Raw genomic sequence first — 15296 nt, forward strand, 5'->3', positions numbered from 1 at the left:
GAGAGAGAGAAAGACAGACAGAGTCGTAATATTAACACATCAATGACAATATGAAAATGCATTTAGCACACCTTTACGCGAGCGTTATTCTGTTTATTGACACATCAATTTCAAGAATGTAATAACCGTAAAACGTTTAGCCTCGGTAATATATAGCGGATAAATGAAATATCACGTGATTAAACGCCGACTGAAATTGCTGTTACTCCGCCCTTTGGAATCTGCTGCATTTATTGTATCGATTCGCGTACTTCGAGGAGGAAAATTATGTTATATCCACGATAGCAGTTATAAAGCGGTGAGCGCGGGTGTGATGGTGGAGGTGCAGCCAGGAGGCGAGTAAACAGCCGAAGAAAACTTTGTGGGCGGATTAGCATGGTAGGTGTCGGTGGGATATCATAAAACTAGTTTGAGAAGCACAAGGCACACCCTCCGCTGTACCGAAGGATTTCATTCCATAAGATTTCATTCAGTCCACATCGCTACGGTAGACAGACATTTTTCGAAGAGAACTCCGACAAAGCGCTTTGAAAGGACGGATTAAAAGAGAGAAAAGTTCTCTGTTACTTCGATTTTCTTTAATATGACTTTGCTCGCCATAATTTCGGAGCTCGAACTCATCCAATTAAGACCAACGAACGATTTTTATTGCGACAGCTTGTTCGATAGCTCGGACTGTAAAGAAACAGTACTTGAACATTTGGTTAATTTACCTTTAGAACTTTTTGTCTCGCTACTTGACATGTATATATTTTAAGCGTAATTATATGTTCTATTACAAATATATAGAGTAATTAAGAAAGACAGAAACGTTATAATTTATAATCAATCAGATTTTATTATTATTAAAGAATTAATAAGTGTGTTATTTGGAATAACTAAACTTGCAAACGACGTAATTAGTCCATACAATGTGGTATACGATCTATACAATGTATGTCAAAACTTTTTCCAGTTTTTACTTCTAAGAATTCTAGCAGCCTTCCCACGTCTGTGGAGAACAATCACTACATCTTCATTTTCTTCCATATCCGCATTCTACGAAGACTTCATAAGAAACAAAATTAAACTGACAATGATACAAGTGTCTGGAAATACTTATGGATAGTAACTTTTCTTTACAATCGTTTTCTATAAGGGATTATTTAATACTTTGTAACAGAATTTATGACAGAGCTACCTATCTACATTTAAATTGTCTTTTTACTCTAAAACGAGTATTCGGATATTTTTTGATAAACGAAAGTTAAAGAGTAATATTACAAAATAGGTAATAGTAATATATATGAAAATTATATTATACAGAAATTAGTTGTTGTTAGTCCAAAAATGACAAAGTATACTCTGGCATTCAAGTCTGTCCATTTCTCGTTAAGTTAACCACGTACGAAAGCAACACGACACATATATGCTCATTTACTTATTCCTATTCGACTGTCAGTGTCGTCGCAGAAGCATCCACGAGTGTGTTATGCGCGCTGAGCACACAGTAAACGCAGATGTACATATACAATGTCTTTCCCTCCATCTTTCTCTCTCCCTCACCCTCTTTCATTCCCACCTTTGGTGCATTGTGCTTCGGTTCTCGATCCCTCTTCCGAGCCCTTACCGCAAGCCGCAGCCCACTACACTTTTGCACGAACACGCGCGCGTTCATTATCAACGTACAACGTCGTATAACCATATTTACGTAGCGCCGGTGGTCACCCACACGGTCGCAACGTGCAATGAGGTTGCAAAGAAACGACTTGTGCACAGAAACGAAATGCTATTTGTCGGTATACACAAGAAACATGTGAAAGGGGAAGAGAGATAAATAAAGTCAGAGTAAGGGATGAAACGAGACAGAGAAAGGCCATAAATGCAATTGGAAACCTTTAGCTGATATATTCGCGGAACTTCCCGTGCCGTTTTATAGTCAGAAAGGAAACAATGCGTTTCTTAAAATAATAAGTTGTGCCTTGCTCGCCTGTACGATTTCGTTTTACCGATACCTAAGTACGTTGTGAGTGAAATGGTGGGGGACTGCGTGATTTCCTACTCCCCTTCCACCGGTATTCTTGTGATAATTACGATCAATGATTAATCGTTTATTTAAACTAGCTAACAAGCTAACTCGAAAGCTCGCGTTTCTTTCTTTGTTCCTCTCTCTCTCTCTCTCTCTCTCTCTCTCTCTCTCTCTCTCTCTCTCTCTCTCTCTCTCACTGTCGTTCACCGAACATCTACATAATTTCCTCTTAAATTACGTGACAGAGAAAACAACGGAGTATATAAGTAAACGTCTTTGCGTACGCACACGAAATTACTGGTTTCTTATCGCGTGACTAATAACGGAAGAAACGACGGATGTTGGAGACCATCGTAATTTCACTAGTAATTGGATCAAATACGTTGTATTACAGTTGAAAGTCGATGTCAAGAAAATCGATATGTCTTTTGTATCGCGATATACAACTGGGGCGCATGCGACGATGTATCAAAGCAGAGCAACAACGTAAGACGATATTATGTTGATGCGAGGATAGAACAATGGAGCATGTCTCTAGGATATTTTAAATATAAAACTGTCGTATTTTTGCTGGAAGCATCGTTGGCACAAGTCGCCTTAAGTTGCTTCCCTAAAGAGTACTACCGTTCTTAAAGTATACCACGCTGGAATCATCTACTACCGGCGTCGTAAAAGGGTCTATATATCTAACTTGCACCACTCCGGTGAACACGAACCTCTGAAAACCTGTAAAACACGCGAACCGTCCGGATAATCATTCTTCCTACGGGGAACGACTCGCTCCTGAGCTACGTCTCTCGTCAAAGATAAAAAAAGGAACTGGTTAATGGGATAGGACGGTCTTATCTTGAGTGTTTGAAACGTTCGCGATATCGTATTTTCACAGTACCGACTACGTTCGCTCAATATTCGTATGGTAATTAAGCATCAGAGGGATTCCTTTATCATGTCTCGTTTATATGCGTTATCGATGTACAAACGTTACAGAATTCTTCAACTACTTTCTCCCAATAATTTATTAACCATGTTCCTTAACAATACTTCTACTCGTTTTATAACGATGGGAACGGAAACCAAACTTTGAACGTAATACTTCCCTTTCTCGATTCGATCTAAATCGCGGTAAGCAGGCCAGCTTAAAGTCTTTGTATCGTACGTTCAGATCGAGTATGTACTTATTTTCTTTTATGACGGATTTATCATTGCTTATGTTTTAATATTCCTTGCAAGCACCAATTATGCGTGCGTTACGATTGACAAGATTGCACGCGGAATATCCATATATAATTCGAATACATAATTTAAGAAGCTTTCGTCCTATCACAGTAACAAAGTTATGCTTTTCAAATAACTTCGTAGTTCTTTGGTCTGTATATCATTTCTCTCGCAATCTTACGTTTTTACCATGGCAAGACGTTGCGAACACACAACAAAGTCTTCAAAGGAAATCATAGAGTAGTTCTTTCTCGAGTTACAAAATAATGAACTTTAAGGACAAACGTATACGTCATTATAGTATATATCGTTAAACGTACATCGTTAAGTACAAAAATAAGCAAAATATAAGTACGAGCGTATTCGTTAGATTAACGAATCGTGTAATGTAAACATTAAATACAGAAATAAACAAAACAGGAGAATTTTCAGGATTAAACAACCTCTCAATGTTTACATACAATCTTTTCGAAAGTGACAAACTCTCGAAGCAAACTTTAAACGCGATACAAAATAGATTTTTACAATTTTCAAATATGTAATTTTCTACACTGGTAGCAAGACTATCGTTATAAGACTCATTTCTTATTCTTCCAACTGGTCTTGTCACCGAAAATGCCAGTCTTACAAAGCTCGGTGACTCTGTTTTTCATTCCTCTGGTGAAGCTTGGTGTGACAGTACCGCTTTTATTGTGTACACCTTTTTTCCAGCTGTGCCTCTTCCATATACACTCTACACAATGTGGTAAACGCGCGCACACGCGTACACACGCACACACACTCACGATACTCTTTCCATCTATCAGCCATCTCATTCTGTCTCTGACCCATCTACCACCCACGTGCCCTTTTCTGTACTCATTTTTACACCGAGCTATCCTTTCGTTGTATGAACAGGCAATGCGCGAGCTGGGAAAGAAAAGAAAGCAACAAGACGAAATGCTGCCGCCTTCTCGTTTAGCTTCTCTCCATTTCGATAATTGAGGAACGTTTGGTAGCACGGCTTCGTTTTTGCGATCCCCTGAATTATGGTAATCGTACGATTCTTTAACATTAATCTCTATAGAGTGCTGTAACACTAATGAATCTCTGGTAGGATACGAAACAATGTATTTTTATATTAATTACATACATAAAGTATACTATAATTGCTAAAGAATAGAAAATACCGAAAAATCATTTTATCTTATACCGTAATATTTTAGTAAGAATTTTTGAAATATATAATGACAGATTTTACAGAAATATTCTATATCTCAAATGCAATAGAAAAATAGTAATAATCAGACTTGACTTGATTTAAAATTTCATTTTACAATGATTGTACAAGATTGTAGTACATATATTACGTGTTTTTATTATTTTACATATTGTCTCAATGAAAGATAGATCTAGGATCGACGATTGTAATGATTCTTTTTTTTATCTTATGACATAGACTTATAAGCAAGTTTTGTATATATATATATATGAGACAATTTTACACTCACCTTACACAGAAAAATTTTCGAGCAATTCAAGGTTATAGTACGGTAGACTTTACTATAACTATGTATGTAAAAGCCAAAGATGTAAACCTAAAACATGTATCGTGAATAAAATACAAAATAATACATATTTTGACTTCCCAACCTTTAGATATATGATTCCTGTTCATCGTTATACGTAAATGAACCTACCTATTAAAAAATATTTAAAATATGAGTTTTTTACATATATATAAAAGTATAAATTATATAAATTGTGTACATTTAGATAAAATCTATTTATTACGATAACTTTTATTTATAATTTTTATCATTAGTTTTACTTTTTATTCGTATGAGTATTGCTCTAGAAAAAATATCGAAACTAACCTATTAACTACGTACATACATAGGACATGCATTGAAATGACATAAGTAGGATGTTCGTCAGTGATTTATAGTTTAGGGTTAATCGTAATTGTTCAGCAACAAATATCATCATTTCGCTAATAATATTCTCTTGTAAGAAAGTCGAGGTAGTGTGCTCAAAGGCTACTGACGTAAGTCTGTCGAAAGCGTCGAGACTGGAATAAAGTAAGACCCCCGATATCGACGAAAATATAGGACGAACTAAAACGTACTTGATGCAGGAGTGCGTCACTTCGAGGCGTTAAAATCGAGGGTGAAGTGCCGACTTAACGACTCTTTTGGCTGTCCTGTTTTAATCTTTTTCTCTTTTTTTCTGGAGGTTGCAAATCGTGTTGTCTAATGCATACAAAGTAACAACTTCAGTTATCGAATAATGCAAGAAGACATATTGAAATCGAATCGTTAAAAATGTGTGCGTGAATAAAATATAAATAGTACGCAATTTATTAATTTTATTAAATGTTTTGCACATTAGGAGTATAATAATAAATTTTGCATTATTTTATGATTTTTTAATGCCGAAAGATTTAATATAGTGATTATAGACTAATTATGTCTACCTAATAAAAATGTAAACACTTTGATAAATATATAAATATGAAATTGTATACACTCAACATTTCGTTTTAATGATTTTTATAAATATAACAGATATGAAAGCAATTGAATATCATTTTCACACTGAATTTTTAATTCTATATACATATATACACTCTATAATTGATTGATCAATGATCAATAAATTTGGTAACATAACCTCTATTAAAAGATATTAATAACGAATTAAAAATCATAACAAATTAAAAGTAATCAAGGTACTATTCAATGTTTATAAATTTGTTGAAGTCTCTTAAATAAAAAAGATGACATTATTGTATTTGTATTTGATTATGTTAGGAAGATACAAAGTATATTATTTGACAACAAATCTTTTGTCACTATTTTGGAAACTATACTCTAAAAAATTATAATGAATACTTTATGAATTTCATTTTCTTTATTTTGCTTTTTGCAGTACATTTAAATGTAAAAAAGTGGATCTTATTTATCAACATTTTTCTCAAACCCTATATTGTGCTGTCCTCTGTTAACGAATGATCGAACTAACACATTTTAATATAGACGAATCTAGCGCATACTTATAAAGATATCGACAAAGACAGAAAAATCTTTATTCTCTGTAAATTGATATATGATAATAATGTATATCATAAAAGATACTTAATAAATCAAGTTTCATATATTACATGTTCTAATGTGCGATACATCATTTTAAATATGACTGAGCTCAAATATATTAAACTAAAGGTAAGAAAGAGAGAGAGATGGAAATAGCTAACAGCTGACACTAACACGATTGATTCAGCGTAGTTGGTAGCTTGCATTCAGTTGTTGACGAACTGTCGAAGTGAAAGTACAGGTATCGCCATCTGATGAGCAAACTAGACGAGCGTTCGCAAAACGACCGAAACAAGACACTTGAAGAGAGGAATTGATCCAATGCTTGTGTTGTATGCGCGCGTGCGTATCTAACTGTAAAACTGTTCTTGCGAAGTGAGAAGCAATAGCGGTGACCGTGTATCTTTCGGGGTCTATTTCATTCGTCTGTTATTCTCGCCGTGAGATAGATCGTTGTTCCGTTCCATTCGTTAAAAGATATCGCAAGTGACGAACGGGAAAAGACTATTCAACGCATTTACCGTGTTTTCGAACAAAGAGATACATCAGTCGCTACCGAGTCGAAAGAACTACGACACGAGGATCGAATAGTGTTTTCGTATTCAACGGAATTATATTATGTATGTGAAAATGGATGTTAAAAAGGTCATGTACACCGTTGTGAGAGAGGGCAAATTGGCACGCTTGAAGGTAAGGTTTTACCAGATTTTCAATATATGGAAATTTTATCTTGTGCCATAATCACATTTTACAGTCCGCTTCGTCGTATATGCATGTTCGTTCAAAGGGAATGTTTTTTTCTTTAAGTTTCGTAAAAATATCACCCTATTTTTATTATAGATAATCGTGCTTATAAATAAATTCGAACTACAAGTACGTGGATATATATTAGGATAATTGATGTAACAAACATTTTACTGGCTAGTAGCGAATAATTACGCTAATTAAATACTAATGCCTTATTTGAGAATATATATTTTTGTACGGGAATGCGTTTATAGATTTCTCACTAAATTTGTATAAAAATATCTTAAAAATTGTATTGTTTGTGCATCTTTCTAAGAGTAAGATATATTTTATATATTATCTACGATCTTGATGTTTCGAAGAAGTGAAGTTCATAGTAACCAAAAATAATTAAATCTGTGTTGCATCTATAGATTTTAAGTTATTATTCTTGTTTCTTAATTTTTCTAACTATGCAAGCCAACGTTTTTATGTAAATATTTTTTGTAACTTACATTCTCGCACAATGATTTATTAGGATTAATCTCAGAAAACCCCTAACACAAAATGAACGAATTTCCGTATAAATCGTCAGACGGTTAAGTTAACCTCAAAATCAGCGAATTCTATATAAAATAATTTACCCTTATTTCACTTCATTATACTCAAGACATATACTTTCGTATAATACGTATAATAGACGATCTTATTGATAAACAAAACATTTTATTTCGGTACGACGTCTAATAATACCTAAGATACTTATATATGTTAATACTTAACAAAGTTCATGTAATTTATTCGAATTTCTGGATAACTAAGAAATTAATGAATTATCATTACTTTATGTCGAATATTTTCATGTTGAATTTCATTTCTTTTAAGTACAAATAACCATAGTTGCATTTGAGCGGCGAAAGGAATTTTTGTCGAATACTTTCTCGCCCCTAAAATAAATCTAGCGAGCTGAGTATGCTCTTTCTTTTTCGTTTTCCTCACGTTTTTACGTGGCCACGCACGCTTATTCGAAATAGCAACGCGCTGTTTTAATGACATCTCGTGTGCGTGCGACCGCATACATACGTGTTATGAAACTTCGAATGTGGTTGGCCTTCTACCAATTCGTGGCGTTCTCATCTTACTCGGTGACTGGCGCGCAGGACACGCAACGCGATAACAAGCAAAAAAGAAAAAAAGAAAGGGAGAAAAATCAAATTCACCACCTTTTTGTACGTAAACTTATTACAATCAAGAGAAAAAATCTTCAACTCTTTTTATTTCACGTTTATCGTAGTATATGAACAACTCAAATGGTGTACAAATAAGCTAACCTTTTCCTAGGAACATTAAATAAACTCGATGTACTTTCGTGTGCGATTGTGACGAGCGATTTCAGTTTAGTCACGTTTACAGCACATTCTGAATATTTAAGAACCTTCATTTAGATGGAAAATTTTACAAAGCGCAAAGAAGACCCGAATATACTAGGTATAACGGACCCAAAATTTGCGTCCCCAAACCTACGTCCAGGTCGATGACTGTACAAAGTACAAAGAAAATATACTGGGTACAGCAGATTCAAAACATTGTCATTTGCTAGCCTACGATGTCGCAAGGGAGAAGACCTAGGTTATGGAACACTTAAGTATTGACATTTTCTTTTTCCTGAGCCGATGGTAAAAAGGATCAAGGGATCTTTCCAGATATTCGGATTTGTTTGCTTTACCGTTATTCATAGAACATTTATTGCATTATCTTCTATGAATAACGATAGAATAAATCCGAATACCTGAGAAGGACCTTTGACCTTCATTAACCTCTAAGGCTAAGGAAAGAGAAAGTTCCAATACTTAAGTGTTCCATAACTTAGACCTTCTCCCCTGCAACATCATGGGCTAGCAGGTAACAACGTTTTGGATATATTTTATCAACCATTTGTTGTGTGTTAGAACAATTTGCATGTCTGCTAGATAAAGAATAGTTGAATTCGATAAAGAAACAACTTAACAAAACGCATAAATGTGCTCAACTTCAGTTTCATGGATTATTATCAGAACTAAAAGGGACAGTAAAGGGAATAGCTAGTGGACTATCGTTATCGGAATCATTCGGTTATCAGATTCCTCTGATTCTGTTCTCTCACTTGTTTGCATAAACGGAGTTCTATCGTGACCGTATCTCAAGTAGGAAATAGCCACGACAAGCAGCAGTTATATTTAGTAGGTTGAGACATCCATAGACGCTAATGGGGAAGCCTGCTTGGTTAGGTTTCCGTGCGTATTACTTACGTGCCTTTTGTACGTGTGTATATATCTACTCTCACTGTAACGTATCGAAAATACATAAGAGTAAAGTTGAAACGTGGGAGGGAATGAGTTCGGTAAGAAAAGGGCTAGCGTTGTCATCTATATGGATCTGTTGATGTTATTGAAAATCACGAATGAAAAAGTATTTTTTGTTTTAATAGAAATATCAGTTCCGCTCCTTTAACGTGATAGGAAAAAATCATTCAGATATAAAATAAAAGCTGCTATGTTGTTAAACATAAATGAAATTTATATACTGATGTATTTATTCGTTTGATATGAACCGTGTTCATTCGTTTCAAATATATCTTCTTGCTGTTTCATATTTCTTGTATCTTTTAGTTTACGTTTGCTTTAAAGCTTATCCAATTTCGTACTGTAATTTACACCGAATTTACACTGTTCACATTGGAGGACCACTGCGGATGGAACTAGGATGAAAGCGACGTCTTTCGGTGAATCGTTCATAGTGAAACAGTGTAAATTCGGCTTTACTTGCTACTTGACTAAACTACTCGTCTTGTCTGAACCAGCCTGTAGAGTTGCAGCTACTAAAATGTCACGTTGTCATATCAACTTGCAATTGTTTCTTTCTTCGATAGGTAATTAGCGTAATTGTAGAATATTGTAAGGAATAATTTATAATTGTCTCCGGCAATTTATCACTCACTTTTTCAAAGATCAGTGGATTTTTATTCAAGAGATCAATAGCAATATTTTATTCGTAATTCCAGTTTCTAATTAATTCTCTTAACCTTAATTAAATTTAGCGCATATATTATTTTAATTGGTTTCGGTGGCAAGGTTTTGAAAGACACGCAGTCGGTTAAAATATACAGATCGTAGAATTGATTAGCCACACGGATATCGATAATTTGTGGAAGACCATAATTACATATTTGGAATGAAAATTCTTGATAGAGGTCAATGTCGGCATATTGATCAGGTTTGAAAATTTAAATGCTATTCAACGTATAATTTAGCGAGGTTAATACGGTAGTTATCGCGGCTACATTGTTATAGTGCTCGTGTTAACACGTTGCGTACATTATTCCTGGCTGTCTAGTGCCAAACTCATTCGATCTGGTTTCGAACCAGCAATCAATTTACTTTGCACAATAATGTTTGCTCTTGATACACGAATGGCTTGAACGTCAGCTTCCAATTAGATATTAAAATTTATCTCCTTTTAATTCTTCTATATTTATCTGATAGGTTTGCAAATGAACATTTTGTGTTTATTGATATTTGGTTTAGTTCTGGTTTCCTTACAGTATAATAAGATTGTTAAAAGGTTTGGTAAAGTAACAGAACGGTTGTTTCCTTCTGGAATATACATAATAAATTATTTCCTAAATATTGAGAAGAAGATTTATATGGATCTGTGGAATTTTGTTATAATTTTAGGTTTATTAGAAGGTGTGAAAATACTAATCATGAAATATCGTGAATTTAATGTTACAAACTTTGCTAAATTTAGATTATGTATTTGTTTTGGATTGTGTTCCAACATATTTGGCTACAGTACTACGCAGAAACACAGGCGTAGGCGATAAATGGTGTATTTGCCGTGAATATTTAGAAACCAAGCGGATGCAGCTGTCATTTGATTTCTTCCAACCGACTACATATCATCGATCGTGATTGTCTAAAGCTTCACATAAATTGAACAATGGTATCCACAAATACCTACGTTCAACGTGTATTTTATCGCGCCATTTCCCTATTATATTTCCCTACAATGTTTCATTTTCATAACGCTTCAATCGAAATGTTTTAGAGGTTTCCTATTATTCGTGGTTCGTAAATAATTAATTAAATGCAACAAATTTAATTAGTCAAAATAATGCTGGGAAATGAGATGGAGAAAGTCAGAATATCTTTTTTCGCAGTATATTCGTTATTAAAGTTTCCAAAGAAATAACTTGCATAATTAAATAAATATTTTATTCATAATATTATTTTATATGACACTGATAAAGTGATTAAGTATATTTAAAAATCAGTGTTGTAATTATAATATTCATGTTTCTCAGAAAAACCTACGAAAAAATGTATTTTATTCAAAATGTGATTTGGATGTGAACGTACAATACAACGACCATAAGCTATTTTTGCGTGAAACGTGCAAATAACGATATGGGTTTCATGTAAATCCGTATCAATGTCTATGTGTTCTGATCGAAAATTAAATAGCAAATCGATCATTAAATCAACTATTTATTAGTTACGAGGCGTTTAATTTCACAGAATTAAAATGTTGCAATGTAATAAACCGATTCGTGAGTGAAACAAATCTTTGACCTTTCGGTTATACTGGATTCTCGATAAAACATTTCTGTCTTTCTATGTAAATTTTCATCGAAGTAATGCCAGTTGTTGACATTTATTAACGTTTTCATAGAAATAAAGTTACGAATAAGTCGTTTTCTCTTTCCTTTGATTACAGCTTCACGTTTATCTCTTTTGTAGCCTTTCTCTTATACTACGACAAATTGTCAAAAAATGAAACGTATCGTCACTGATACGTAAGAGTTTCCAGACAAATTTTTCTGTACTGATCGATAATCTCAAATTTTATTCCAAATAGTAATAATTATAGATATTTGAAAAGCGATACTTCAAAGAATTTTTTTTTACAACAATGTCCATTTGGCGTACTGTTCTCTTTTGGTTTTAATATTTCAATATCAATAAATATCGCTATTAAAATTCTTTTGATATCGCGTATTCATGTTATTACCTAAACTTCTCGTGGATATTCGAAATACGAAGTGAGAAATTTATCTGAAAATATTTATATCGCTGTACGTTTTACGCCAGTAGATACTATATATCTATTTCGTTTAAAATCAAAAGAATTTTAATGTTTTTTTATAGAATTCTAAATATACAGGATGGTTGGTAACTGGTGGTACAAGCGGAAAGGGAGTGATTCTACGCGAAAAAAGAAGTCGAAAATATAGAATACAAATTTTTCGTTTGAGACCCTATTTTCGAGAAAATCGACTTTGAATCTTCGCTCGGTACGCGTTATAACGGATCTCGCTGTAGATCGTTGTCTCGATGGAAAAATTAAAAAAAAAAGAAAAAAAAATTAAAAAAAAAAATTTTATTCTATATTTTCGACTTCTTTTTTCGCGTAGAATCACCCCCTTTCTGCTTGTATCACCAGTTACCAACCACCCTGCATAAAAATGTGTGTGTACGCACGTGAGCGCGCGCGCGCGTGAGAGAGATTGAATGAAAAAAATCTACTGCAGCACGCGTTCAATCTTCGGTTGGGTTAGGTTTGGTTCGGTTGACTCATCGGTGGGTCATAAGCTGTGTTTCTAACGGACGACGAGGTCCACTGCTTGTTACAATAATAGAAAACATATACTAGAAGTAGTATCACACGAAATACTATGGACAAATGCTATAATAGATAAGATCACAGCACTCTTAAGGTTATTAAAAGATAATTAAAAGCGCTTAATACGATTCTTTGATTAAAATGTGATGAGCTACGCTTAATTGCACAACGAGTACAACAACACGGCTTTCCCGTTTTTCACGCGTTTTTTTCCTTTCCTTGAAGATTACCCGTAATTGCATTGTCGCGTTACGTAATCGTTAGTTATCATCGAAACCTTAGGTCAGATAGCTTGTTTTGTGTTGAATATGCCTTGAAAAGAATATTTTGCAATATCGATTACAAAATGAAAATTTTACACCGATATGTAATATCTAGAAGCATTTACTTCCTAAGTTATTACGAACAGATTAATTTATGATATAATTATTAGGTTGTGAATATTTATGCGTTTCTGAGGAATTTGAATATCGAAAATTATTCAAAGTATTCGAAGTAAAGTAACTTTTAATTTTCTTTGTTGATAATATTGGTTGTCGTCTATATGTTTATAGCTATTTTTACTATATCTATTTTCATAAAAATTTACGTAAAACGCAAAAATTAGCGTAACGTATGAGCTTAGTTCGTCATGAATTGACAATTGCCACGAAAGTGAAATATAATGCTATAAAAGCTGTAAGAGAAATAAAATCGACATTAATTGAACTATATAAAGGTAATTGGTTTAAGTATATTTAAAGCTGACGTTACAATTAATTGTAAGGGGAAAAATAAATCGGTAATATTGAGACATCAAAATATATTGCCTTGAGTTTCATCTTCTAATAACTCATTGGCCATGAGTCAGCCCACGTAAAACTGAAATCCAAAATTTCTTAGTCAGTGTTCTTCATACACGATGAATGAGTGCTTTAATAGTCGAGTTCAAATTACGCAACGCGGTCAAGCTGTCGAACTAGCACATTTTATGTCAGTTTCTCGCGTGGTGGGAAATTACATAACTTCAATTCTTGTGATTCAAGGCTGACACCAATTTTCACTACGCTCAGGATCTTGATTTCACGAAGACCTCTTGACCGATTGCTGCTACAGCGGTAATTACGTTGAAATCACAATCGCGATCGTAAAGCGGCGAACGTAGAAACCGGCTCGTTTTACCTCGAATAAAATATTCAGGGATATTCAGTTGAGATTGCATGTGGAAAAATAGACGACCATGTTGATGCTTCTGTCGCTAAAAATATGTAGATATACAGCACGTTTGCCTGTTGTTGCAAGTTTGCTACGTTAATTCAAGGATATAACCGACATAGTGTTCTTCTGAAAGAAGTAAAATGATTTTTTATATTTTCCACGATCCAGAGGGATGTTTAGAGCGATAATTTTAGAAATTGCAGAGTTGCAGCAACAAAGACGCGACATCGATGTTTAATTTACTTAATTTATATTAGATTTAGGTTTATTTATCCAAAAATGCAAAATTTTATTGCCAACGAATATTATTTGACTACGAATTTATAGCGTGTTACAACGTTACCATTACCGTATCATGTTAACATGATAATGATACGAACACCTGCATGTGATACATAAATGAACTAGAAAAATTTGATGAATTTGGCTTTTGACCGGCTCGTTTGATTTTTTTTTTCTTCTAAGGAAACGAAAGATACTCTAACGTCTCTGATTCAGTGGAATTTAATTTTTTAAATAAATTGTTCATCACATTGCATAATTGTTGCGAGTGTATCTTTAGTTGTACCATACGAGAACTGTAGTCAATTAAATGCGAAGTTGTGAAACGTAAATAAAAATTGTTTTCGTGGAAACGTTTAATTTTCACTCGCGCTTCAGTTAATTCGATATCATATCATAAAAAGATTAATTTAGATATTTATTTTCGTTGAGTCACGTTTGTTTCGTGACTTGACTTCTGTTCTTTTCCTTCTTCGTCGTAGATTGCCAGATATCATGAATAAGCTTAATTAAAATATATGTAGCTATTTGTCATAACGAGATAATTATTAAATATTACATTCCTGTTACTGAATAATTTATGGTGTGATTTATCTTTGAATTACTCCTACTTGTACTTACGGATACATGAATATTTATAATCAGACCACAAACGATAGTTAATTAGGATAATTTCGCGATTTTGTTCTAATAAGTTTAGTAAAAACTAATTTTCTACTCCTATTCAAAATGCACGTGTCAAATCGGTACTAGATCTAGTCTTCCTTCGTGCTATTCGTATTTTAAAATAATGTTTTGAATATTCCAAGTGTGTATTCAAGCAGAGGTCCGATAAATTTATTAAATCTAGATATATTCTTTAATTAGAATTATGTATATGTTAAGATCGATGTGTTAAAAAACGAACGTATTATAGCTGATATCAAATGCAGAAATCTACAACCACGTTATATTTAGACGAAATTTATGAACATTTCCAATGAAGAAATCGTTAATGTTGGCTAGCTGCCTCGAACTATTCACGGTCACAATAAGATTTGCTTTTCTCCTCGACTGCTTGTAGCCACGACGATCGAATCAAATTGAATTGAAACATCGTATCAAAAAAAAAAAAAAAAAAAAAAAATAAAAGA

The 15296-nt window shown here is 33.6% G+C and overlaps 1 protein-coding gene across 1 annotated transcript in view; it reads left to right on the top strand.

The window, feature by feature from the left end:
• Positions 1-6497: 6497 nt before the first annotated feature.
• The window catches only part of LOC100742699 (protein fem-1 homolog CG6966), a 39699-nt gene continuing 30900 nt past the window's right edge, over positions 6498-15296 (top strand). The window contains exon 1 of the mRNA XM_003486287.4: positions 6498-6987. Coding sequence (XP_003486335.1) covers positions 6916-6987 — 72 coding nt within the window. The 5' untranslated portion in view covers positions 6498-6915. The remainder of the gene's footprint in view (positions 6988-15296) is intronic.

The sequence above is a fragment of the Bombus impatiens genome, unplaced genomic scaffold (assembly GCF_000188095.3).
Source record: "Bombus impatiens unplaced genomic scaffold, BIMP_2.2 scf_0106, whole genome shotgun sequence".
Taxonomy (NCBI): Eukaryota; Metazoa; Arthropoda; class Insecta; order Hymenoptera; family Apidae; genus Bombus; species Bombus impatiens.